Consider the following 24,313-nt stretch of genomic DNA (forward strand, 5'->3'; position numbering starts at 1 on the left):
AGGACATTCCTTGCTGAGTCACTCTCTGGAATGCCGAAGAATGTCGCTGGGCCTTGGATCTCTTGTCTGGGTAACTGAGCCATCCATTATCTCCCCGCAGACTAGATGGCAGATGGATCTCCTGTGGTCTGTTTTCATTTTTGGTATGTGTTCGGTGTCATCACAGGGGTCATCTTCGATGAAAATCAGGGGCAGGAAGTACGGGACAGCAGAAAGTCACTTGCAGAGCCATCGTGCCCCTTATTCACTGCCCAGGAGACAACCTCAGCCTGAGGGCTGGGACAGTGTCATAGAGTGGTTCTGTAGGGAAGCCCCGCCCTTGAGGACTCAAGGGTCTTCTCATGGGGCTCACCCCAAAGAGCAGACCCTTCTAAAGGTGCAGGGAAGAAAGGCTGTACGTGATCTGGTGTGGACTAACAACCAGACTTCAAGGGTCAGGGCTGGAGTGTGGCCCAATGGCAGCGTACTTGCTTAGCATGTGAAGGACGCGGGGTCTACCTCCAGCTAGGGCCTGGGACTTGGGCTTAATTGGTAGAGAGCTTGCCCAGCATATACAAGGTTGGATTCCCAGCACTGCATACACTGGGCATGGGGCCTCACACTTGTCATCCCGGGGGAGATAGAAGCAGCTGGATCAGAAGTTCAAAGTCATCCTTGGCTGTGTAGCAAGGTTGAGGCCAGCCTGGGCTAGACGAGACCCTGTCTCAAAACACAGAAACATCGAATAAACAAAAACACTTCAGAGGTCGCATGGATGTGAGCAGAGCGGGGTGGAAAATGCCAGGGCTGTTCCACCACCCAGCCATGCCCTCCCTCCGGCCCCTTAGGGCGGAGTGAACTTGTCCCAGGTCAGGTGAGATTGCTCAGTAGGAGACATTCTCAAGCTTTTAGGTCCAAGTGATACATATTTAGGTGCCTTATGGTGGCTCCTCCATCTCCAAGCATGGGGTTCCAGCCATGCAGAGACCGCAACAGTCTCCTCTTCTCAAATAGGTTGCGGTAGTCAAGTAGTATGCACGGTCGTCACCATGCCCTCGGCCACCCACAGACCCTGTCCACCTGCAGACTGCCCACCCTCTACGGTCTGTCCCCTAGCCTCTCAGAAGTCACTTTTATCTTGTTCCTAAAACACGTTGCTGCCAGCTGTGTCCTGTCCGACTCTTCTTCCCCAAGCTGTTTGGGAGAGATCGTGTCCCCATTCGCCAGCCTGGTTTCACACCTCAGTTCCTGTCTGTGGTGAGCATGCCCAGGCTGCCAGTGAGTCTCCAGAGCCACATGGCCTTCTCCCATGTGAACTCACTCCCTCAGGATGTACAAGGCTAGTTGGCTACACCCTGCCTCAGTTTCCCCCCAGAGAATGAGCAAAATAACGATATGTGCTCTTGGACTTGGCAGGAATTAAAATCTAATGGGTTAACGACGCTGGAAAAGTCACTGTGGCATGGGCCACTGGGGTAGGTGTGGGTCCAGCAGGCTCCCAATGTCAATACTTAGTATACTTTTCCTTTAGCAAGACCGAGTCCAACCACTCTGTCACAGGGAAAAGGAATGCAATAGCCCCTTGGACTGACTGGATTAGGCCGGCACAGTTTTCCTCAGGATTATCCCTAAGGGAGGTTAGCACCCCATGACAAATGAGGGACTTGCCCTCTGTCCCCAAGATGAGTCATGTGACCCTGGAGAGGCTCAAAGAGGGTAGGTTTCCTAACACGCCTGGAGGCCGAGGATGACTGCCACCTGGTGTTGACCGCTGGAACTGCATGATCATCCCCTGGCCCTGTGCCTCCCACCAGGAATGTTGATTGCATTTCAAAATTTCAAATTGAGATACTCGGTAAACATTAAAATTCTTCCTTTTATAGATTTTTTTGCAGGCTGATGTCTGTACACACCCCTGATTCTTTGCAACTTTTGACGCGCACACCCCCCAGCCACAGCGGTCCCACCCATTGCTAAGCGTGTGTTCCGCTCATCGTGGGCAGCTGTCCTCAAAGCAGCCAGGTTCAAACATCAGCAGCCCTGAGCCTCCTGGAGGAGGAGGAGGAGCAGCAGCAGCAGCAGCAGCGTCCCGCATTCCAGAGCCCTGCCTCACCCGCACCTCAACTGCCCACAATATTTCATTATCTAATCAGATGCTGAGCGCGGTCTGATACACGGGCCTCCTTCCATAGAGTCTGGGTGGTCTCCCTGATGACTTCATCATGAGGGCCGGGGCAGCATTCCGTCTGCTGTGCAGACAGCCAGGCCCAACCCTCTGCGGAGCCAACAACCACCAGTTCTACAGGGCTGGTGCAGGGCTAAGGCAAGACTGAAGTATTTCCTGAACGGCTCATGGGGTCTGCAGAACTTAATGGGACTTAAGGGTGGCAGGCTGAGCCTCGGAAACGGCGATGTTGTTATAGTGGTCTCCAAAGGGGTTCAGGCTGGCGGTGTAGACCAGTGGCAGAGCACCTGCCTCACAGGTGCCAGACCCTGGGCTCGAACCTCAAAACCACAGAAAAAGAAGGAAAATGCTCTAAAAATAGAACTGGGGTGGAGAGAGCCAGACAGCGGCAGGGGAGTATGTGAGCAGCCAGCCACCCAGCAGGCTGCGTGGGGGGAAGGAGTGCTCCTCGTCGGGTGGATGCTGAGGAGTGCTCCTCGTCGGTGGATGCTGAGGACCGCTCGCGAGAGCGGCTTAACTGAGCTGGCCAGGTCCACAGGTGCAGAGTGGCCGCAGAGGCTGCCCCAGAAGCACGCCAGGGAGCCCGTAATCTAGTTAGGGCCAGACTTAACTAGTTTAGAGCCCTTTTGTTTTCAGCAGGATTCGGGGGATCAAACTCTTTAATCTTGTCAACTCTTTTGTTGTGTGGGGTTTTTTTTGTGTCTAAGAAATCTTTTACAACCCAAAGTTTCAAAACTTCCCCTGTAATGTTTTCTTTTAGCCATTTTGGTGGTGGTGGTGGTGGGTGGTGGTGGTGGTGGTGGTGGTGGTGGTGGTGGTGGTGGTGGTGGTGGTGGTGGTGGGGGGTGGGGTGGGGTGGTCGTGGGGGTTGGGGGGGATGGGGGTGGGGTGATGGTGGTGGTGGTGGTGGTGGTGGTGGTGGTGGTGGTGGAGGTGGTGGTGGTGGTTGGCCGGGGTTTTTTTTAGTTTCACCTCTTTCATTTGAGTCTGATCCATTTCAAGTGGAATGCTCCTGGGCGGAGTCCTGAGACTAGACGTGAGAGCTGGCTTCATCACGTGTGGATTTTATTTACTTCAAATTTTTTATTACACACACACACATATATATACATATACACACACATACATACATACATATATTTGTGGGGGAGGGGCGCACTCGCGCATGGCGTTTGTGTGTGTGTGTGGAGGTCAGAGGACAACTTCCGGGAGTCAGTTCTCTCCTTCCGCCGTGTGAGTCCCCAGGGGTGGAACTCAGATTGCCAGTCTTGGCGGCCAACGCCTTGACCCGCTGAGCCATGTCACCAAGCCCAGGCGTTATTTACTCCTCAACGACAATCTGTTAAGTTATTTTGGAGAGTAATGCTAAGGTCCTTATCAACCTTCATCGTCTAACGAGTCCAGTGTTGTTCAGTTGGTCCTCTTTAATTCACACTGTGGGTGATCTAGCATGTTTACAGATGTGAACTGGTCATCCGTATGCACAACAGACAGTTCTAAATTCTGGGGTAAAGAATGAGTTTCCCGGATCCTGAAGATGTCTGCCTTTGCGGACATCTCTCGGATTTTCCAATGTGTGCCATCAGCCTTACAGAAACTCAGTAGCACTTAGGAATTCCCCCAGGATCACCAAAAGCCGTAGTCTACTGCCCTTCGAGGAAGGAAGAGTTTGCAAGGAGCCGGGGAGGGCAGGAGGGTCTGTGGCCGGTGCCCATGAAAGGTGAGACAGGAAGAGTCGGCTTAGGAAGGAGAGGGAATTTCCTACCATTCAGCCTTGGGCTTTGCGTCACCGGCATCTATTCTGCTCTACCAGGAAAGGCTGCAGCCAGATTGAACATCCTGGTGTGCACAGGGACCGGTTCTGTCCTTGGAGACCGGTGTTGGGCTTCTCTGGCCTTTGTCCCAATGTCCAGTTACGCCTGCACACATACAGTCTGATGACACTTTTCACTGTTTCCAGATGTAAACATTCCCAAATTCAGGAGCACTCTCGTGGTCTCAGCACACCTCCTCCAGAACCACGGAGTTTAGTAAAGTTGGCTTTGAATTTGGCCTCGCCCTCTGGAAAATGACTGGTGACCAGGTACACACCAGCCATGACTCCAGAAAGGAAGGACAGGGTGTTGGATGGACAAATTCCTGTTTATGCTGTCTTCTAGGGAAGTTTGATTGAAGTTAATATGTAGCTGACAAAAATGTTTTGGATTTTTTTTTCCCTTTGCCTCACTCAAAAGCCAGACCTCTCTCTGGGCTACAACTTAGCACTAAAGAGATTTTTCTTATTAAAAGATAACCATCTCCTCCCTGAGCGCCAGGGGAGGGAAGTGGTGTGGCAGGACACGGTGGTATCTCAGCAGCAATGCACACAGGAACCTCTAGGGATTGTGTGGAATACAGATCCAGGGGGCCAGAGCCACGCCTGGGACACTGTACTTCTAGTGAGTTTGGCATAAAGTTGGAACGACTGACCCCACCCAGAGACACATGGACAGAACTCGGTCAGCCAGGATCCAGGCAGACAGCCTTTGATGCCGGGCCTTTCTAAGCCCAGCAATGGCTCCTCCCTGCCGGTGTTCCCCACTTCTCCATGTCATCACCAGGGGACAAAATGGGATTGCTGCTGTTAAACGTCCGGGGTGCCACCTCCCCGAGATGCACGGTGGAAGGACGGTTCTCATTGTCCCACTTCCTGAGACGCCCATCCCTGTGGGTAGAATGGGGTGGAGGTGGGGGGTATGGCACACGATCTTCCAGGTCCTTTGAAGTGTCCACAGACTTGTAAGATATATTCTGTGTCCCTGCCCTACGGAGATGGCCATGGGAGGGAGGAGACTTTCAGGGATGCTGCAGGAATTTGAAGAGTTTTGTGGCTTTGGGAGTTTTGAGGCCGATGTGTAGACACCTTCTCTCGGGGCAGTTTTATTTTTAACCTCGTTACGCAAGGAAAGGAAGAGGTGGAAGTGAGTTTTCGGAGCTGGACTTTTCAACAGAGGATGGAAACGGCTGCGGCCGCTGATTAGCACAAAGGGAAATCTTCATCACCTGTGCCTGCAGCTGCTGCTCACACTCACGGTGCACTCCCCCGCCCAAGCAGGACTTCCTGGGGAAAGCCCCAGCCTGACAATCCAAACACACCTCCCAGGAGCACACTGAGAATGTGCACAAATGCCCAGTTACCCCACAAGGCGGGGTTCAGCCTGGCAACAGCAGTCAGCCCCAGGCCCCAACACACATTCTCCCCCAGATGCCCCCTCCCCGAGAGAAGCAGCCTGGGAGCTGCGGAATGTTCTAGTCCATCAACACCCAGGAGTTGTTCAAACTGACAAGCTTGGCTAGGGCCAAAGAAGAAGACAATCATGTTGGCGTGAGGGTGACGTGAAACTGGAGTGTTTCTGGTAGAGCCCTGAAAAGATGCAGCCACTGAGGAAAAAGTCTGGTCATAGCTCAGAAACTTGAATGTGGAACCTGCCATGGGACCCAAGGAATCCTGGGGATAGACACCGACCGGAAACTGATAGGAGGGACTCAGGCCGATGTTTGACCCATGTGATGGTAGCAGGGCTGTTAGAAATAACAGAAGTGGGGTGGGCCAGAGGGATGGCTCAGCAAATCCAGGGGGCCAGAGCCATGCCTGGGACACTGTACTTGTAGTGAGTTAGGCATAAAGTTGGAACGACTGACCCCACCCAGAGACACATGGACAGAACTCGGTCAGCCAGGATCCAGGCAGACAGCCTTTGATGCCGGGCCTTTCTAAGCCCAGCGATGGCTCCCCTCCCTGGAGACCTGTGTTTAATCCCTCAGGACCCGGGTAAAGGTGGACAAAGAGACCTGACTCCACTCAGCTGTCTTCTGGTCTCCAGATGTGTGCTGTGGAATGCATGCCCAGGCACACACCTATAGAAACACTCAGATATGCCCATTAGTAGATGAAAAGACAGGCTGAGGTATATCCATACAATGGAATAATATTCAGCCATGAATATGAAGCACTGGTCTGCGCCACAGTGTAGGCGAGCCCCCAAAGCTTATGCTGAGGGAGAGAAGCCAGACTCAAAAGGTCGCACATCACGTGATTTCTTTTTTTTTTTATTGATTTATAGAAGAGGGAAGCCACAAAGATAGAAGGCTGAAGGATGGTTCCCAGAGACTGGGGAGGAGGAAGCCGGGGAGGGGGTGGGGGGGGCCGCAGGCAGACTGCTAAATGGGTCTGGATTTCCCTCTGAGGCCAGGAAGGTATTTTGGATCTAGATAAAGGTGAGGATTGCACAGTGCAGGGAAACCACTGAGTTGTGCAATGAAGAGGTGACCGCCTGTTCCAGAGGAGACAAGCCTCGAGCTTACTCCAAAGCCAGACACCCATCCGAGAGTGCAGGTCAGAGGTCTGCCGGCAGTGAGCGGAAATGAGTTCACAGGGGACTCTGTGGCTTCCCCATCAAGGGGGTTCAGGAAAGGGCTTGAACATGGGGAATGAGGGTGGTCTCATGGCCCACATACAAGTCCTGTGGTAGCTGGGGAGCTGTGTATTCCTCGGCTCTGGAATGATTAGACACCCCCTGGCAGACTTGCAGGCTGTGAATGGTAATGATAGATGCCACCGTGAGGAGTGTCCCATCCCCCTGGAGTGATCACCGTAAACACTGGCAAGGGGTGGCCTCCACAGGACATGGGGAACTGAGGCTGCTCCGCCGCCTGTGTCCAGTCCCAGGGAAGCTAGACCTATCACCACCACAAACCAAGCCAAGATGGACGTGACTGGAAAAGACTCATAAAAGTCAGAGCCAAAGCATGTTCTTTTCCCGAACACACAAACAGCAATCCAACCACAGTGCTTCAGAGACGGGGAATGTAGGGTCCTGGGTCCGGCCCACAGTGCCGCTGTCCCCACACAGTGGGACCGGCCTCTTGTCTGTAGCGTTCTTCAAAGAGGCTGTGGTACACAACTCCGCCACTGCTCAGGATGCTGTCTGCTCCGCCCTGGCTGGGCTTTTGGTGGTGTGGCGTGGCTGGATGATGCTGGAAGGCATGCAGGATGGGGGAGTGGAGCCCCGTATCTACCACTCAGGCACTGAGCCAGATGGAGCCTCAGGGACCTTTCCAGACTCCCCTTGGGTTGAGGATGCAGGGTGCCTGAGCTCTGGGGTGCCAGTCTCTGTCTTCAAAGAATGGGACTCTCCCATCCACCTGTGGCTCCTACAAGAACCAGTAGAAGAGAGACATGATCAGCTTTGAAGGTCTCCCTGCTCCTGGATGGGCACCTCCGTGACATCCACCCCATACCTCACCTCCTATGAAATCTGTCCTCTCACTTTAACCCCATGAGACACCAAAGATGACCTCTCAACACTCAGTAAAGACAAACACCTTGCAGTCAAGACAATGCGCAGTCAAGACTGCCCGTGTGGGCCATGGAGGAAAAGACCAGAAGCAAAGATGTAAGCCTCCCCGATCCCAGGGGCAGCATGGGGCGTGGAAATGGGGCCATAGACAGGTCTCGACCCCTTCACATAAATGGGACCCTTTAGTACTTGTTATTACTGATTATTTCATAAGCGTCTGTCTTTCCGAGTTCGTATCTGTTGGAGCATGTATCAGTAATTTCTGTTGAAGGCTGAGGAATATTCCATTGTAAGGATATGCTATGTTTTGTGTAGTTCCTGTACATGTTATATTGAGAAAATTGTTGGGAGCATTTTACCTGGAAGAGACTTTTAAAAAGCCAAGCATGTGTCCAATCCCAGGAAAGCAACTCAACATTTGATCACTTGTCATCAGGCTTACCTGTCAAGCACGCCTGTGTCCCTTACTGAATGTGTCTCCCCTGGGGCTCTCTGACCTCTTTCCTTAGCCAGCGACCCCTCTGGGGTGGCTCTGGCAGAAGATGGCCATTTACATGACGTGCCTGAAGATGGTAGGTCTTGGAGAATGGGAAGTGCAATTGGGAAAATGATTGTAACTGAGAACTGTGATTTCGACTGTGACACTGAACATGTGTTGTTCCCACAGGGCCAGCCGGGGCCAGTGGGCACCCAGGGGTACACTGGGCCCCCAGGGTTGCAAGGCTTCCCGGGACTACAGGGCCGCAAAGGAGACAAGGGCGAACGAGGAGCTCCTGGACCAACCGGACCAAAAGGAGATGTGGTACGAGCCCTGGCTGGGGTCCTCTGCTGTGGGTGGATCTGGGGGTCCTCTGCTGTGGGTGGATCTGGGGGTCCTGGCTGGGGTCCTCTGCTGTGGGTGGGCACTGGAGGTCCTGGCTGGGGTCCTCTGCTGTGGGTGGGCACTGGGGGTCCTCTGCTGTGGGTGGGCACTGGGGTTCTCTGCTGTGGGTGGGCACTGGGGGTCCTGGCCGGGGTCCTCTGCTGTGGGTGGGCACGGGGGTCCTGGCTGGGGTCCTCTGCTGTGGGTGGGCACTGGGGGTCCTGGCTGGGGTTCTCTGCTGTGGGTGGGCACTGGGGGTCCTGACTGGGTCCTCTGCTGTGGGTGGGCACTGGGGGTCCTGGCTGGGGTTCTGTGCTGTGGGTGGGCACTGGGGGTCCTGGCTGGGGTCCTCTGCTGTGGGTGGGCACTGGGGGTCCTGGCTGGGGTTCTCTGCTGTGGGTGGGCACTGGGGGTCCTGGCTGGGGTTCTCTGCTGTGGGTGGGCACTGGGGGTCCTGGCTGGGGTTCTCTGCTGTGGGTGGGCACTGGGCCTTTCTGTTCTTTAATTGCTCTGATTATTCACAGGGAGCAAGAGGCGTCTCTGGATTCCCCGGTGCAGATGGAATTCCAGTAAGTGTTTGGGAAGATGAGAAGGTTAAACGTTGTGTGTGTTCCAAGCAATGCGTTTCTAACTTAAAGAAACCTTTGAAATGGAACGGCTTCTTTGTTTATAGCATCAAACGGGGTGGGGTGGGGGTTTCTCTACATTTGGCTTTCTCCTGGATTCCAGGCAAACAATGGGTTTCCTTCCTGAAGGTTCTTATAGATAGGGCTTCAGGACTGAGTCTGCTTTGCTGAAACTTGACCTTGTTGGCAGTCAAAAAGATAGAGCATGGCTCACAGACGTTAAAGAGCTGGCCTTGAGAGTTCATCTGCCGTACGGGAAATCTGAATATGAAGTGACCCAGCAAGGACCAGGATAGAATGAAGCCGCCACAGTCTGAGCAGTCCAGATTCTCTATAGTAATTGCACATAACAAGTCCAAAGGAGAGTTCCAGGTGGGGGTTCTCAAATGCTGTCATCCCAGCATTTGAGAGGATAAGGCAGGAGGATTGCCATGAGTTCAAGGCCACACACACACACACAACACTGCGGGGGGGGGGGGGGTGTTGATTTGCTCATGAGAAAATCTTAAAATGCAATAAAAGTGTTTTTATAGGCTAGTTTACTTTACTTCTTGTGGCAAAAAAACAAAACAAAAACAAAGCCAGCCTGACTCACAGCCTTCCTCGTAGGACTCAGCCAGCAGATTCCCAGGGCAGGCTTCCTGGCCAGGCCCGAGCTCAGGGATGAGTGTGTTTATCACCTCATCCTGTCTGCCGCTATGGCTAGAGGCATGGACTCTGTGAACCTCACCCATGTTCACTGTGTCTGGGTCCTGCTGGCATGTGTCTGCTCTCTTACTGTGCACACAGGGAAAGAGATGGTTCCCCAGCCTCACTAGCAGGGCTGATACCACAAACAGGAGCCAGGGAAGGAAGTCTGCTCTTTGCCTTCAGAACCATAGCCCCACAGTCTTAAAGGAAGCGGAGCAGAGGGAAGGCGGCCATGTTTAGCAGAGCATGAGCTCAGCATGCCCCAGTCCTCGGTATCACCCATAGTGTGCTCCAGCAGACTTGGGGTTACACCACACAGTAGTCAGGGAAAATGAAGTAATTGTTGCATTCCTTGGGATCTTGAGAAACTGACCGAATACAGAATCCACACATTTCCAGAGATAAACAAATCATAAAAGATGTTTTCCCACAAACAGCCTGGAACTAAATTGCCCATTTTTAAACTACTTCTTGGAACTCTTTGGACTGCCCAACGGTTCCGTCTTGATGGTTTGGTAATCCAAATTAATTAAGATGGAGGAACATTATGGGATGGAGTGGAAACTGATATGTCTCATTTTTGTTCATTTTTCATGCATATGTTTATTTCATATCGAATGATTACCAAGTTAGAGGGGCAGTCGCCACCATGTCCTCAGTTTCAGCTCTGCTCACAGATGCCAGAGTCACTGCAGAGAATACAGCACAGATGATGTGGCCTGAATGTCATTTGTCAGCGCTCATCCATTTGTGCCTCTTGATCTTAAGGGGACTGTATCATGTTACATGGTCGAAGCTGTGTATGGCAGCATCCGTGAGGAGCTTAGAGCTGTGCCCCAAAGAAAGGTGTCTAATGAGATACTGAAAGATGGATGTTTAGGTCAGTGTGACTTGACGCTGTCTTCAAAGGTCAGTTTTAAACTTGGGCCATGTTGGTGTGCATATTGCAATGCTGTGGGTCGGTCTAGGAAGGAACCACACTAGGCAGTCTCCACCAACAGGTGAAGACCTCAGCCGTGTGTCTCAGAGAAATGCCGCACGGACAGCAGAGCTCGGGTGAACCCTGTAGAAAGCTAATTCCTTGAGGCGGAACTGAAAGGCCAGGTCTAGAAGCCCCTCTTGTCCTTACCCAGAAGGCCCACGGAAAGGAGAAGGGACACTCCTGAACCCACAGAACAGCAGGGATACCACCAACTCACCACAGCACAACTGCACAGGCCAAGCCACCTACAGCAAAGAGATGTGCAAAGAGAGAAATTTCTTTTAGTATTTTTCAATATCATTGTTTATGTGGGATTTGTTCCCAGACTCTTAAAATTTTCCAAATTTCTCAAATCTAAAAAAAAAAAAAAAAGGCATCCAAATGGCCTCAGAAACCACTTTGGAATGTGTTTGGTTTTTACCAAGATACATCATTTTAAGAAACTGCGCAATTACAAAACATACCTAAATACCTAAATGCGTACTGTTTAGGTAAATATCAAAACAGATTGTGTTCTAAAAAAGCACGAATTGTAGGCTATTGGCTCCGCCCCATTTGTCAGAACCTGCTCAGGGCAACCCAAGCCCCTCGGGTCACTGACAGGCTCTGGGTCATGTTGCCTCCTCAGTGGACATGCCGAAGGGTTTGGATACTCTTGCCTAAATCTAAACCTCTGCCAGGCATGGTGGTGCACATCTGTAACCTCAGCATTTGGGAGCCTGAGGCAGGAGGATCTCAAGCTGGCATCCAGCTTAGGCTACATAGTGAGGCCTTGTCTCAGACGACCAGGAACAATTAAAGCACTTGTGTCAGCCAAGAAACCTGGTCCAGGCAGCTCTGGGGTGTGACTACACTCTTCACTTGAGATCCGGCTCTGGGGTGTGACTACCCCCTTCACTTGAGATCCGGCCCTGGGGTGTGACTACCGGCTTCACTTGAGATCCGGCTCTGGGGTGTGACTACCGGCTTCACTTGAGATCCGGCCCTGGGGTGTGACTACCCCTAAACTTGAGATCCGGCTCTGAAGTGTGACTACCCCCTTCACTTGAGATCCGGCCCTGGGGTGTGACTATCCCCTAAACTTGACATCCAGCCCTGGGGTATGACTACCCCCTTCACTTGAGATCCGGCCCTGGGGTGTGACTATCCCCTAAACTTGACATCCAGCCCTGGGGTATGACTACCCCCTTCACTTGAGATCCGGCTCTGAAGTGTGACTACCCCCTAAACTTGAGATCCGGCCCTGGGGTGTGACTACCCCCTTCACTTGAGATCCGGCCCTGGGGTGTGACTACCCCCTTCACTTGAGGTCCGGCCCTGGGGTGTGACTACCCCCTTCACTTGAGATCCGGCCCTGGGGTGTGACTACCCCCTTCACTTGAGATCCGGCCCTGGGGTGTGACTACCCCCTTCACTTGAGATCCAGCTCTGGGGTGTGACTATCCCCTTCACTTGTGGTCCGGCCTCTCTGGCTCGCCAGAGCACAGTTCAGTGAGGCTGGTAAAGCCATCCAACAGCTGCATCCAACAGCTCTCAGGAAACCTCCACAGGCTTGCAGGATTTCTTCTTCCCACTGCCTCCTGAAAGGCCCCCGGGGCAAGGCAGAGAAGGCCAAGTTCCCTGGCGCCTGTGAGGAAGCCTTGCACCTGCTTAAGGCACACCTACATCTTTGCCTGTTTAGTCTTTCATTCCTTCCTTCGTCCATTTTTTAGCTATCTTTTCCTTGGATCTGTGCTGGGGGTGTGCTTGAAACATTTACCGCTGTTTCACGGATCAATTATGTGAAAGCTCGACTGTTCACACACCATTCTGCTTTCCAGGGACACCCAGGGCAAGGTGGGCCCCGAGGAAGACCCGGCTATGATGGCTGCAATGGGACCAGAGGAGATGCAGGTCCACAAGGGCCCTCTGGACCTGGAGGCTTCCCTGGCCTCCCTGTGAGTATAAGGGCAACGTGGTGGTGTGGTTAGCCTGTCAGTGTAACTGGCCCAAACATAATGTGGCCTTGGCTCCACTTCCCAGGCTCAGCCAAGGAGGGCCGCCTGCCACGCCTTGGCCTTGCCTTCATAGCTGATGGGAGCTGCTCTTCCTGCCCACTTTTTTCTTCCTTTTTTTTGCAGCTGACTGTTCTGGGTTCAAACAAATTCACTGTCTCTATTCTTGACTCAGTGTTAGGTAGAAGATCAGTGACTTGGTGTATGTTCTTGCCTACTGTCTTTCAAGATTGCACCATTTCCTTCCGTATTCTAAGTCAAATAACAGTGAACGGCTGTAATAACACAGCTAAACCAGGAAGCTTGAGTCTTGTCCCAAGTGTCTATTGGCACTGAGGAATCGTCTGGGCACCTGGAAGGTGGTCAGGTTCTCCAGCATCTACGAAGAGACAGATATGCAATAGAAATCCTGTAATTGTCCATTCAGTGACCTCATTCTTGGGATCTTTGCAAAGAGTCCTAAAATGTTCTTTGAGGACTATATTTGCAAATTCAGGTTATGCTAACATTTTTTCATTGAGCCTTTGTATTTTGAAAACACACTGAAAAGAAGCCATGAGCAAGCATCCCCACCTTCATCCCGTGGCAAGTTGGTTTCTCTGGCCAATGGGTTCCACCTCCACCTTGCAGCGCTCGCTCACCCCTGTCTCTTTTTGGTGTGGTTCAGTGTTTCAGTGAACTGTGTGACTTCCTCTGTCTGTCAAACTTAAGCTTTATGACCAAGAGACACATGTCACTGTAAAGTACTGATTACATATAGATATTCAAAGGTAACGTGCACCCGTTTGCACAGACTGCCTAGCTTGGATGTAAGTCAAGTCATTCATTACATATCTCTTAGAGTCCTCCTGTTTATGTTGTTGGGGCACCAATACCATTACAAAGAAAAGATAACGTAGTTCTATGCCAGAGGATGAATGTGGAGGTTCTGAAGATAGTTTAAATCCTATAAAGTGTTTCCATTGTAACTCTTTTTTTTTTTTTTTTTTTAGATTTATTTATTTATTATGTATACAGCATGTATGACTGCAGGCCAGAAGAGGGTGCCAGATCTCATTATAGATGGTTGTGAGTCACCATGTGGTTGCTGGGAATTGAACTCAGGACCTCTGGAAGAGCAGTCAATCCTCTTAACCTCTGAGCCATCTCTCCAGCCCTCCATTGTAACCCTTAAGAGTATGAAATAAAAAGCCTCAGACTTATAGTTAGACCCTAAGGAAGTTGGTCCAGGGGGTCGCCTATGCAATCCATGGGGACACTGGACATTGTGAACAAAGGCTGGCAGTCACCTGTGTCGTCACGATTATGCTGGAAGATAACGGGTCCTTCTGTGTTTCTCTTTCTGTGGTGTATCTGCTGCTTTAGGGGCCCCAAGGACCCAAGGGGCAGAAAGGTGAACCTTACGCACTGTCTCAAGAAGAACGCGACAAATACAGGGTATGTGTGCCCTGGGTGGGGGACGGCACTCAGGGATCCCATGCAAACTGTCAACAAAGCTCGTTAGGAATTTGCTCCGAGTGAACGAAGGAATTCACAGATTCCTGGGGGAGCTCAAGGCTATGGTTGTGGGGGGTGGGGTCATCATATTCTGTTTGGGTTGGATTTATTTTCCCCATGTTCTCAATGCCCCAGACCAAATACCTCAGTCTGTCATGGCTTCTGTATTCCATGCTTACTTCCAACTCTGCTGTGGAGGTAAATGAACCCAAAGAGGCTTATCACCAGTAACTCTCAGTGGCCTAGGAGATGGCTCAGTCGGCAAAAGACTTGCCTTGCAAGGATAAGACCTGAGTTAAAAATCCCAATGTATGAAGTGGGGCACAGTGTCTGATACATAACCCCAGCACTGGAGAGGTGGGGACAGGCAGATGCCTGGGTTCAGTCGCCATCCAGAGTCGCCTACTTAGGGAACTCCAGACCAGTGAGAGACGGTCTCACAAAACCATGTGGCTGTCTCCTGAGGAATATATTGACCTCTGGCCTCCCATGTGCCTGTACAAACTCGTTCACCCATATGCACAAACACAAACACACACACACACACACACACACACACACACACACACACACACACAATTGTAATTCTTAATTAACTCTGTTTCCTCTCAACCAGGGTGAACCTGGAGAGCCCGGACTGGTCGGCTACCAGGTGAGTATCCTTTTCATTAGGGACTATTCCATACAGAACTTGAAAAATACCGGAGTAGACACACCAGTCTGCCGGTCTTCAAACCATGCTCTCTTTGTCTGTCCACAGGGGCCTCCTGGCCGCCCAGGGCCAATAGGACAGATGGGTCCCGTGGGAGCTCCTGGAAGACCGGTAAGTCCTTGTGCTTGGTCACCCCCAGGCCCGTGTCAGATCACCCGTGGATGTTCCTTTTTTTACCTGCTGAGTACCATTGAGCCACAGACTGGTTCTGGCTGGGGTCCCTCCCATCATGTGTAAGCTCTCCAGGTTCCATATTAACTATGTGACAAGGGACCATCATCCCTGGAGAAAGCAAACCAAATACCCCACTCAGGTCAAGAAGAAGGAAACAGATTTTTTTTCTGGGCCAGGTGGTGTGAGACAGGAGCATCCCACCTGGGCCATAACCACTGTAGAAGGGGAGACACTGAGTGTCCTTTATAGAACGGCCCACTGTGCGGAGGCTACAGGCTGTCCCTCCCTTCCGGGGCAAGGACACAGCAAAGTGTGAGGGAAGGTTTGCAAGGGAGGAAGAGGAGGGGGCTAGTGCTCCCCAGCCCCGCCCACTCCCCAGCCCTGCCCACTCCCTACCCAGTTCCCAGCCCCGCCCACTCCAAGCCCCGCCCACTCCTACCACCACACTGAGGCCAGAGCACATCTCAGCCACCACGAGAAGACTTCCGCCTCATTAAGAGCACTTCTCGGTGGCTGCGCACGCCTTTAATCCCAGCACTCGGGAGGCAGAGGCAGGAGGATCTCTGTGAGTTCGAGGCCAGCCTGGGCTACAGAGCAAGATCCAGGGGGGAAAAAAGAGCACTTCTTAGGTTCACTCATATATCAACAACTGAGCGACTTAGGGTTTTCCTCTAAATAGAGTTCAGAGGGGCTGGAGAGGTAGCTCAGTCAGTGGCCTGCTTGCTGTGTAAGCATGACAGCCCGAGTCCCGTCCCTGGTGCCATGTGAGAAACCGAGTGTGGTATAACACACCTGTAATCACAGAGACGGGGAGGCAGAGACAGGAGGATCCCAGAATCCCGCTGACCAGCCAGCCTAGCTGAATTAGTAAGCAACAGGTTTAGTGTGAGACCCTGCCTCAAAAAATAGAGTGTGATGGAGTCATTGAGGAAGGCCACTGGCCTTCTTGCACATGCACACACACACATGCATGCACACATGCATGCACACACACACATGCACATACACATGTGAAAAGTGTATGGAACAGATAGAAAACACAGTTCGAGGACCTTAGGGTGCAGATGTGCAGGTGCTGAGTCTGTGGAACTGACCTACAGATCCGTTCTTTCCACGAGCGTTTGTGATTCCACCACCAAAATGTGACAGTGTCATGTGGGGAGTCTGGCTGCAGTCACAGGGCCTGGGACCTCACAAAGCATAGAAACAAACACATCAAGGACACGGGTGAAAGTCACCAGCCCAAAACACACAAGCAAACCAGGAACAGCTGTGGGTAGACAGCGGCGCATTCCAAGGACACTGACCCCGTCTTCCTCCTGGCTTTTCATCCCACCAAGACAGATGTGGGGAAGCTCTGACCATACTGTTCGAAGTGGACAGTTGATGGTTTTTCCCAGGACCTCCAAACAGATGTCATCTGGGTCCTGGGAGGGAAAGAAAAATATGCATGTCTTTGTATTTCTGCAGGGACCACCGGGGCCCCCTGGACCCAAAGGACAACCAGTAAGTTGGCGGGGACCAGGCGGGGGAGGGCTCTTTGGTGATTAATGCCTGCATTCTTCGACCAGAGAACAACTTGGCTGACAGCTATTTGTGGTGTAGACTACGCTGAGAGCCATTGTGTAGTTTAAGACTTGCTGTGTAGGAAGAGATCCTGTGGAGTGTCTGAGCACCCGGCCCAAGCCGATGTGAGGATGCTGGGGTGACGCTTTTTGGGGCTCCGTGACACCTCTGTGACTGTGTGCAAATCACACTGACGAGCCGGGATAAAAGGTGCAGCTGAACAGCCTAGGGCAGCTCCTGTTTATCTGCAGGTGCAATTTTCCAGGGCGGGCAGGGGGGCACTGTGTTTGTTTAAGGGAAGTGGGAGACCCCCATCCTACCTGGCCATAGTGAGAATCCCTCAGAGGCTCAGGTCAGCATTAGAGACATGTCCAATGCTACTGAGTCAGGCCGGGGGCCCAGAGCCACACTACTCCCATGACAGTGTGGTACTTGTTACATTGTACGGAAGCACAACCAAGCATGTAGTTTGCTAGAACCTTGGAGAACAGAGTGCCAGGGTTTGTTATGACCTGGGAAAGTTGGACAAATGTCCAGACTCCGTAATGCTGATGAGGAAAATATCTGATCAGAGATACTGGGGTCCAGCAGGAAGCTTGGAAGAGCCATCCACTGCTCCATATCCAGATGCAGGTCTTCATGTTCCCACGCCTGCTCCATATGCAGTCCCATTTCTTTGACCCCTGGTGACCTTGCCCGCCACCCACGCCCATACCCCTTAGGCTCCCATCCCTCCAACAGAGTTTCCAGCTGGAGCTGGAACTCGAGGAGGCTCCTGGATACCCCCCACTCCCTCCCCCCCACTCACCCCCATCAGACGGCCCCCGAGCAGGATGGGAAGGGCCTAGAGCCAAGGACAGCGGAAGTCTGCTCCGCTGCAGGGCCAAGGAAGCAGTGGCCCAGCCCAGGCTCTGGCCTCAGATCTCCCCTGGCTGCTGCAAATACAAACAGCCCCCTCACCCTGGGCCAAGTCACTTCCTGGCTACTTTGACAAGCAGCTCTGAACAGGGAATGCTGTGGGGACTCCATGGCCGCCATGCTGTGCTTTGATATGAGCTCCCAGCCAGGTGGCGAAGCAAGAGAAGCAGAATTTAATTAAAGGTTCTGCTTTTATTTTCAAAAGATATCTAAGCATCGGAGGGGGCAGACAGCAGACTGCCGAGCGAGACTGGAGGGGTCCTGTGTGACTCTTGCTCACTGTAGCAAGAGAGAGACCCTGGGAAAGAGACGCAGCTGCTTGGGGCCAAGAGGAAAGAGCTGTGTGTGGAAACGCGTGTGAATTTGTGGGGTGGCTCCTCGCATGCATCGCTGGTCCCAGGCGTCAGGGAGGGCTGACTCCAGCCCAGCTGCTCCTCAGAGGAGCTGTTAGATAAACACCGGCTGAGACGCGGGCCTGACTTCGCCTCAGAAAACAATCCAAACAGGCACATAAATATGAACTGCGATCGGCGTGAAGTCCCCTAAAATCATTAGAAAGAAAGGAATGTTTCTATGAAGTTAGGGTGGTTTTTACCAAAATGAGATGACGTGGATCTCCAGCTACGGTGTCTGGACAATCATCTGGGCTGCACTTTACGTTAGAGGACCCAGAACCCGAAGGCAAACTCTGACCTCCTTTGTTTGGGCCGAGTGCTAATGTGTGAGCTGACAGGATCCCTCTCCACCACTCACTCCTCAGGCCTTCCTCAGGCAGAGGCACTTGGCTCCTAAAGTACAAGGGTCACAGTTCAGTTCTCTTTTCTTCTAAAAATAATCTTTCAATTCGCTGTCATTCTTGATTCTTACAAACTCATAGACACCATCTCTGTTTCCAGGGCAACCGAGGACTTGGTTTTTACGGAGAGAAGGGCGAAAAGGTAAAGAGACCTGGTGACAGGAACTAGTGACCATCACTGCCCAGGGTGACCTGGTGCTCCCCAGGTGACCTGCACACACACAATTTGAACAGAGATTGTGTCGAGTGTCAGGTCGCCCACACTCCAGGGACAATTGTGGATCAGTGAGACATGAATGTGAGCTGTCTAGGCTGACGTAGATTCTGACAGGGACACGTGACTTCCGCCTACCTTAAGGACTGGGAAGTGGAAGTGTCCCCTAAGAGTGACTTCTGAGGTGTGGGACCCAGAGATGATTAAAGGGACTCAGCTGAACCAGACGGTGGTGGCGCACGCCTTTAATCCCAGCACATGGAGGCAGAGGCAAGTGGATCTCTGTGAGTCTGAGGCCAGCCTGGTCTACAGAGTGAGTCCCAGGACAGCCAAGGCTACACAGAGAAACCCTGCCTTAAAGCAAAAAGGTGGGGGGGACTCAACTGAAGAATAATCTGGAATTACCACAGGGAACAATCACACGGCCGCCCTGGCTGAGTTCAGTCACGAAAGGGTTATGTGACTTCTGTTACCTCCTACTGCTATCCTTCCAAGACCCTAGCCTGAAAGAGGAACATGGCGCCCACCCCATCCAGCCAACCCCATTCTCATTCACCTGTGAGCCTGGCTGCTCACTGAGCAGATCTGCCCCTCTGGCTCTACTATGTGCATGCTGTCATTGAATTCCATAGGTGGAAATCAGAATTCCTAAGACATTGGGGCGGGGGATGATTAAAGATCAAAACACATAAAAATGTAAAGTCCCCTACAACGGAATATCCCCCAGTAATAGTGTAAAATGAAAGGAACAAGGACCTGGGAAGAGCCCACTAGTGGGAGGGAGTGGTCACGTGGGGGACCGTGGAGATGAAGTCAGGTCTGCAGTCCACAAAAGGCAGGCCTCAATCGGATGCTAACGAACACAGCAAGGCCGTCATGGGTACTGTGGCCTCAAACAGTCTTCGAGTGTGTTAGCACTCAGAACACACACAGTAGCCTTCTTCAGAGGGTGACCCAGCACTCACCTGCTGCCCTTCCGGTCACATGATAGCTGAGCTCAATCTCAGGTGTCGTGTGTGTGTGGAACTGGCAGAAGAAAAGTCAGTCAGGTTCGTGTGTGTTCATCGGTTTCAGGAGAAAGGGTGTGACAAGGTGTGCGGCTTGGTGGCCACCCTGTTACTGACCCAAACGCACTGACCGCCTCCTTGAGATATTTGGTCTAGCCTTTGCTCTTTAGTGTATACAACACCTTTAGTTTGCGGTGACACCAGAGTCAGACCTGACAACTTCCTTGTACAGAAATCTATCGAGGGAGGAGGTGGGATCTGTGGGTGGTACGTAGGGTGAGTAGAAATTTTCTTAATCAAAAAAAAAATGTTGAATTAAAAAAAAAATGAAATCTACCAAAGGCTGCATCCCACAGAAGCAGGTACAGTGTAGAATTATTAGTAATCTCTATGACCTCGACACATCAGTCCTAAACAATTACTAGTGGAAGTTTGGTTCACGCCATTTTAGATTATGATTTTGATTTTGATGTGGTGATATGATGGTTTAGGATGATTTTTGTTTCGACACAAAGCAGGCATTCAGTAATATGCGAAACAAAATATCGTGTGTGATAGGATTGTGCTGTCACCCAAGTTACGTACCCTTCTTCTGATTCAAAACTGTCGCTTTTGCTGAACAATCTGCAGGGTGACGTTGGGCAGCCAGGACCCAACGGGATCCCATCAGACACCACGCTTGTTGGGCCCACAACGACAACATACCATCCGGATCTGTACAAGGTAAAAGGGTGGGCATTCCCCGTTGACCTAGGGAAAGGAGGGTGCAGATGTCACTTGCTTCATTTTAGGCAAACAGTTGCATCCTAAGAAGGGAAAGACCTCACCACCAAATTGGGAAGGAAAAAAAAAAAAATCAGATTTGCACCAGTTCTCAGAGGGACTGCGCGGTTCCTTCCAGCCAGCAGGAGGCGACTGTGAGCTGCAGGATCTGAAGTGTGGGCCGCCAGGATGGGCCAAGGACCTGCCAGTCCGAAACAATCCAAAAATAGAGTGGAGAAAGTCTATGCTGCTTTTAAAGCCTCTTGATTTGAGATGTTAGTGTGTTCCAACTAACTGCCTCTTCCTAAGCAGACCTTATTTGACTGAGGGTGGTCATTTGGGGGTCTTCTTAGGATGTGTTCTCCCACTGTGGGATGGATATGTGGGAGCTAGCATCCATCTCCCTGGATGCTCAGAAGTGCCTGTGCCCTGTTGCTGGCGCAGATAACTGCTCAGGAGGAAGAGAGAAAGGCTGCCAGACACATCACAAATCACATAAGAATTCATTCATCTTGTGAACATTCTAGAAAAATAATCGTTTTTGCATTTGGATTTTGAAGCTGCAGCATTTGGTGCTGTTATCAATTGCCAGGAATTCATCAAGATTGCCTAAAGTTCTATCAAGTACTTTTTAACCCCACATCCTAAGCCGGGATCGGTGCTTAAGTACCGCCGGTCTCAAAGGTGCAAGCATTTCTTATTCTGTATGTTCTTCACAGGGTGAGAAGGGAAGCAAAGGAGAGACGGGAATACCAGTAAGTGCAGTGATGAAACTCTTTCCTTCCGTGATTGAGCCGCCTCCGGGGCTCCTGTGAGAATAAATGGTGGGGTGTGCTCTGAACGGTGGGTGAGCTCTGAACGGTGGGTGAGCTCTGAACGGTGGGTGAGCTCTGAACGGTGGGTGAGCTCTGAATGGTGAGTGAGTTCTGAATGGTGAGTGAGCTCTGAACAGTGAGGTGTGCTCTGAACGGTGGGTGAGCTCTGAACGGTGCGGTGTGCTCTTGGTCTTAGCCCTTGGGTTCTTGGGTTCTCATGCACTTCTCTACATGGGAAGGTATCAAAGATACATAATATATTTGGTATAATATTGGATATAATATAATATAATTATAATAATAATTAACATCTTTTTTTCATTTTTCTTCATTAAGAAATTTTCTACTCACTCCACATACCACCCACAGATCCCCCCTCCTCCCTCCTCCCACTGCCCAGCTCTCTCTCCCAAGCCACCCCGCATCCCCATATCCCCCAAATCAAGGTCTCCCACGGGGAGTCAGCAGAGCCCAGCATACTGAGCCTAGGCAGGTCCAAGTCCCTTCCCACTGCACCAAGGCTTCGCAAGGAATTAACATTATCTTAAGCTATAAGCTGAGCATGACCCTGTGTGAATGAGGGAGACAGGCTGGCCTCTACTCTGGCCCAATCTTTTGTATCCCATCCAGTGTGGCTCACCTTCTAGCTCTTCCTCCTCACTGTTACTCACCCTGTGGTGTGGCATGTGGCACCCTGGATAAAGGTGGCCCCCACACAGCCCTCTGCTCTCCCTGCCCCCACATTACCTGTTGTAGCATCCTGTCACTGAGGGGCCTGGGAAGGCGGCAGAGCGTCCCACTGGTGGACTCAGCTCTAGGCACCCCTCACATTCTTGTTTCTCTCTCCTAGGGCACCACCTTGAAGGGCGAGGAAGGCATCATGGGATTCCCGGGAATGCGGGTGAGCCATGCACTGTATAACGCTGGCTGGTTGGCTAGTTGGCTTTTTGCTCTTGAAACATATTTTCTTTTTTTAGATCAGTTTTTGAGGTTCACAGAAAAACTGAGCAAAAAGTAGAGGTTTCCCATGGCCCTCTGGCCCCACCCTGGGCACAGCCAACCAGCTGGGCATACACCACCAGGGACATCCCCTCGGGTGCATTTGCTACAACTCATGAACCCATGCTCACCCCATGCTGAAGTTTTTAAAATACTGTACCTGCCCTGAAGGTTCCTTCTGGTATGAGACTAATCTTTGCAACAAACTGCAGAGAGGATCTAGAATGCAGGTTCATTTCTGGTCACCCAGAGTCCAGTAAGATTGTCCCTCCCTCATGGGGAGGCTCATCTGTAAGAGAGAGATGTCACCTTTGGGGCCATGAGCATCAGCAGCCACCTCAGCCCCTGGGGTGGGGTTTGGCCACCTGCACCTAAGTTCCAAACCTTGAAAGCAGAAGGCTGCTCGTCAGTCATTGATACAGCCACGCAGTCATTGGTACAGCCACGCAGCCCTCCGGGGAATTTCGTCACCTCTTCTAGACTGTTTATTGCTGTGTTTTCTATTCAACAACACAGGGTCTTCCTGGCCTTGACGGAGAAAAAGGAATCTTCGGGCAGAAAGTAAGTCTGACACACGAAATGTGAAGTGTCCCGGGCCCGGAACCTCATGCCTATTACAAGTGACATCTCAGAAAACTGCATTTGTCCCCAAAGCCCACTGGGGATGTCCCCTGCACTGACAGGCTCCCAGGTTATCATGCCAGCTCTCAAAGCCCCAGTGGAGCGTTGATGTCTGCCTGGGCTGTGCCCATCAGTCCACTAGTCCCAGGTCTCTGTCACTAGGTCCCCAGCCCGGGCATCACACACCTATGTGTCATTGTCACATAGGCTGTCATCCGAGTGACTGAGTCCCCCTCTGTTCCTTAGAGATCTACACATACTGTGATATTTGCTTATGTCTGACGATAACCTGGTTGTTTTTCCCCTGTGTGTGGCACAGTTTTCTTTTCTTTTCTTTCTTTCTTTTTTTTTTTTTTTTTTTTTTACTTTTTAAAAGAAAAGAAAATGTGTGTGAGAAATTTTTTACAGGTCCAGACAAGATTTAGCATCAACTAAACACTAGCTGGAGCACGAAGTACACATAGAAATGTTTTTATCTAATTAATGGTTTATTTACTCACAGCATTCATTGTATGCAAACAATTCAGGCCACCGAGTGCAGAGCCCAGCACCATCCTGTCACCCACAGTCCTGGGATCTGGCTTTATCTATGGCAGCCTCCAGGGTCATGTAACCTAGCATGCTCGTAACTTGGCAACGAAGAAATAATAAGCCCATTTGTCCCATGCTGTTCTATGTTTCCCCCACGTAGGGGGTCACCCCACTTCGGCACATATGCACCCACACATGCTAGGAAGCCCTGGGGTACACACAGACACCACGTTTACTTGCCCCAGGATACAGCCATGCCTCCAGTCAGCTTGCAGTCCGCACCAGAGTGCACACTCAGGGTCCCATGGCTGGTGTCTCCACCCCTCTGTCCTGTCAGGTGCCCAGAGAGCAGCCTCAGAATGCCAGCTCCCCATGAATCCTGCTCACGTTGCCACAGCAGGTATCCACATGACGCTGTGGAGCCCAGAGGCTGAACTAAGACAGCAGAGCTGTGTACCTGGTCTGGGACAGCAGGTAGTCTTGCCTCCAGGTGTCGTGGCTGACCTCCATGGCTCCAGTTACGGGCCAAGCTCTGGCACTGACGGTGCACCATGGAGATCAAGGTCATGGCTGTTCTTATTTCTTCTCATTGGCTGACCATAAATGCAGGCTGGCGGCCTCACCCTAACTACATCCAACTATCTGTCACTTGCTAAGAGTGTCCCCAGAGGTAACACACTAGAGGCAATGACTGTCCCCCCTGCATCCCAACCAAGGCCAGAATGCCACTAGCTTAAGGAGGCAGATACTGTAGAGGCAACTGAGGCAGACACTACACCAAAAACCCAGCTGAATCAGTCAGTGTATCGCTGAGGTGGGCGGGTGGCATGTTGTCACTCTTCAGGGAACACAAGGGAGCTGTCATGTCTAAAACTGTGGCTCCGCACAGCTGCCCCTGGACCTACAGGTCCATGAAGACTAGACCCCTAGACATGGCCCGGCAAGCCCTAGGCCCTGGGTCCTCTGTTGCTGCTGCTCAGGCACCAGTATGATCGGGGTGGCCATCCAGCTTTCTCTCTGTAGCTTGGGAAGAAACAGACATCT

At 51.6% G+C, this 24,313-nt stretch overlaps 1 protein-coding gene and 1 long non-coding RNA gene across 3 annotated transcripts in view; one reads left to right on the top strand and one right to left on the bottom strand.

Moving 5' to 3' along the window:
* Col4a2 (collagen type IV alpha 2 chain) overlaps positions 1 to 24,313 on the top strand; it is a 142,061-nt gene that overhangs the window by 79,108 nt on the left and 38,640 nt on the right. For both annotated transcript variants that reach the window (XM_028872301.2, XM_028872300.2), the window contains exons 5-16: positions 8,171 to 8,305; positions 8,890 to 8,934; positions 12,484 to 12,600; positions 14,023 to 14,094; positions 14,771 to 14,806; positions 14,915 to 14,977; positions 16,511 to 16,546; positions 18,421 to 18,462; positions 20,172 to 20,264; positions 21,023 to 21,058; positions 21,969 to 22,019; positions 22,634 to 22,678. In XM_028872301.2, the coding sequence (XP_028728134.1) occupies positions 8,171 to 8,305; positions 8,890 to 8,934; positions 12,484 to 12,600; positions 14,023 to 14,094; positions 14,771 to 14,806; positions 14,915 to 14,977; positions 16,511 to 16,546; positions 18,421 to 18,462; positions 20,172 to 20,264; positions 21,023 to 21,058; positions 21,969 to 22,019; positions 22,634 to 22,678 (771 nt within the window). The remainder of the gene's footprint in view (positions 1 to 8,170; positions 8,306 to 8,889; positions 8,935 to 12,483; positions 12,601 to 14,022; positions 14,095 to 14,770; positions 14,807 to 14,914; positions 14,978 to 16,510; positions 16,547 to 18,420; positions 18,463 to 20,171; positions 20,265 to 21,022; positions 21,059 to 21,968; positions 22,020 to 22,633; positions 22,679 to 24,313) is intronic.
* Positions 17,629 to 21,014, bottom strand: LOC119089204. Its single transcript, XR_005093068.1, has 3 exons — positions 20,410 to 21,014; positions 20,127 to 20,291; positions 17,629 to 18,066 (listed from the first exon to the last, which is right to left on the bottom strand). It is a non-coding gene; the product is annotated as an uncharacterized LOC119089204 (long non-coding RNA).

The sequence above is a fragment of the Peromyscus leucopus genome, chromosome 17, assembly GCF_004664715.2.
Source record: "Peromyscus leucopus breed LL Stock chromosome 17, UCI_PerLeu_2.1, whole genome shotgun sequence".
Taxonomy (NCBI): domain Eukaryota; kingdom Metazoa; phylum Chordata; class Mammalia; order Rodentia; family Cricetidae; genus Peromyscus; species Peromyscus leucopus.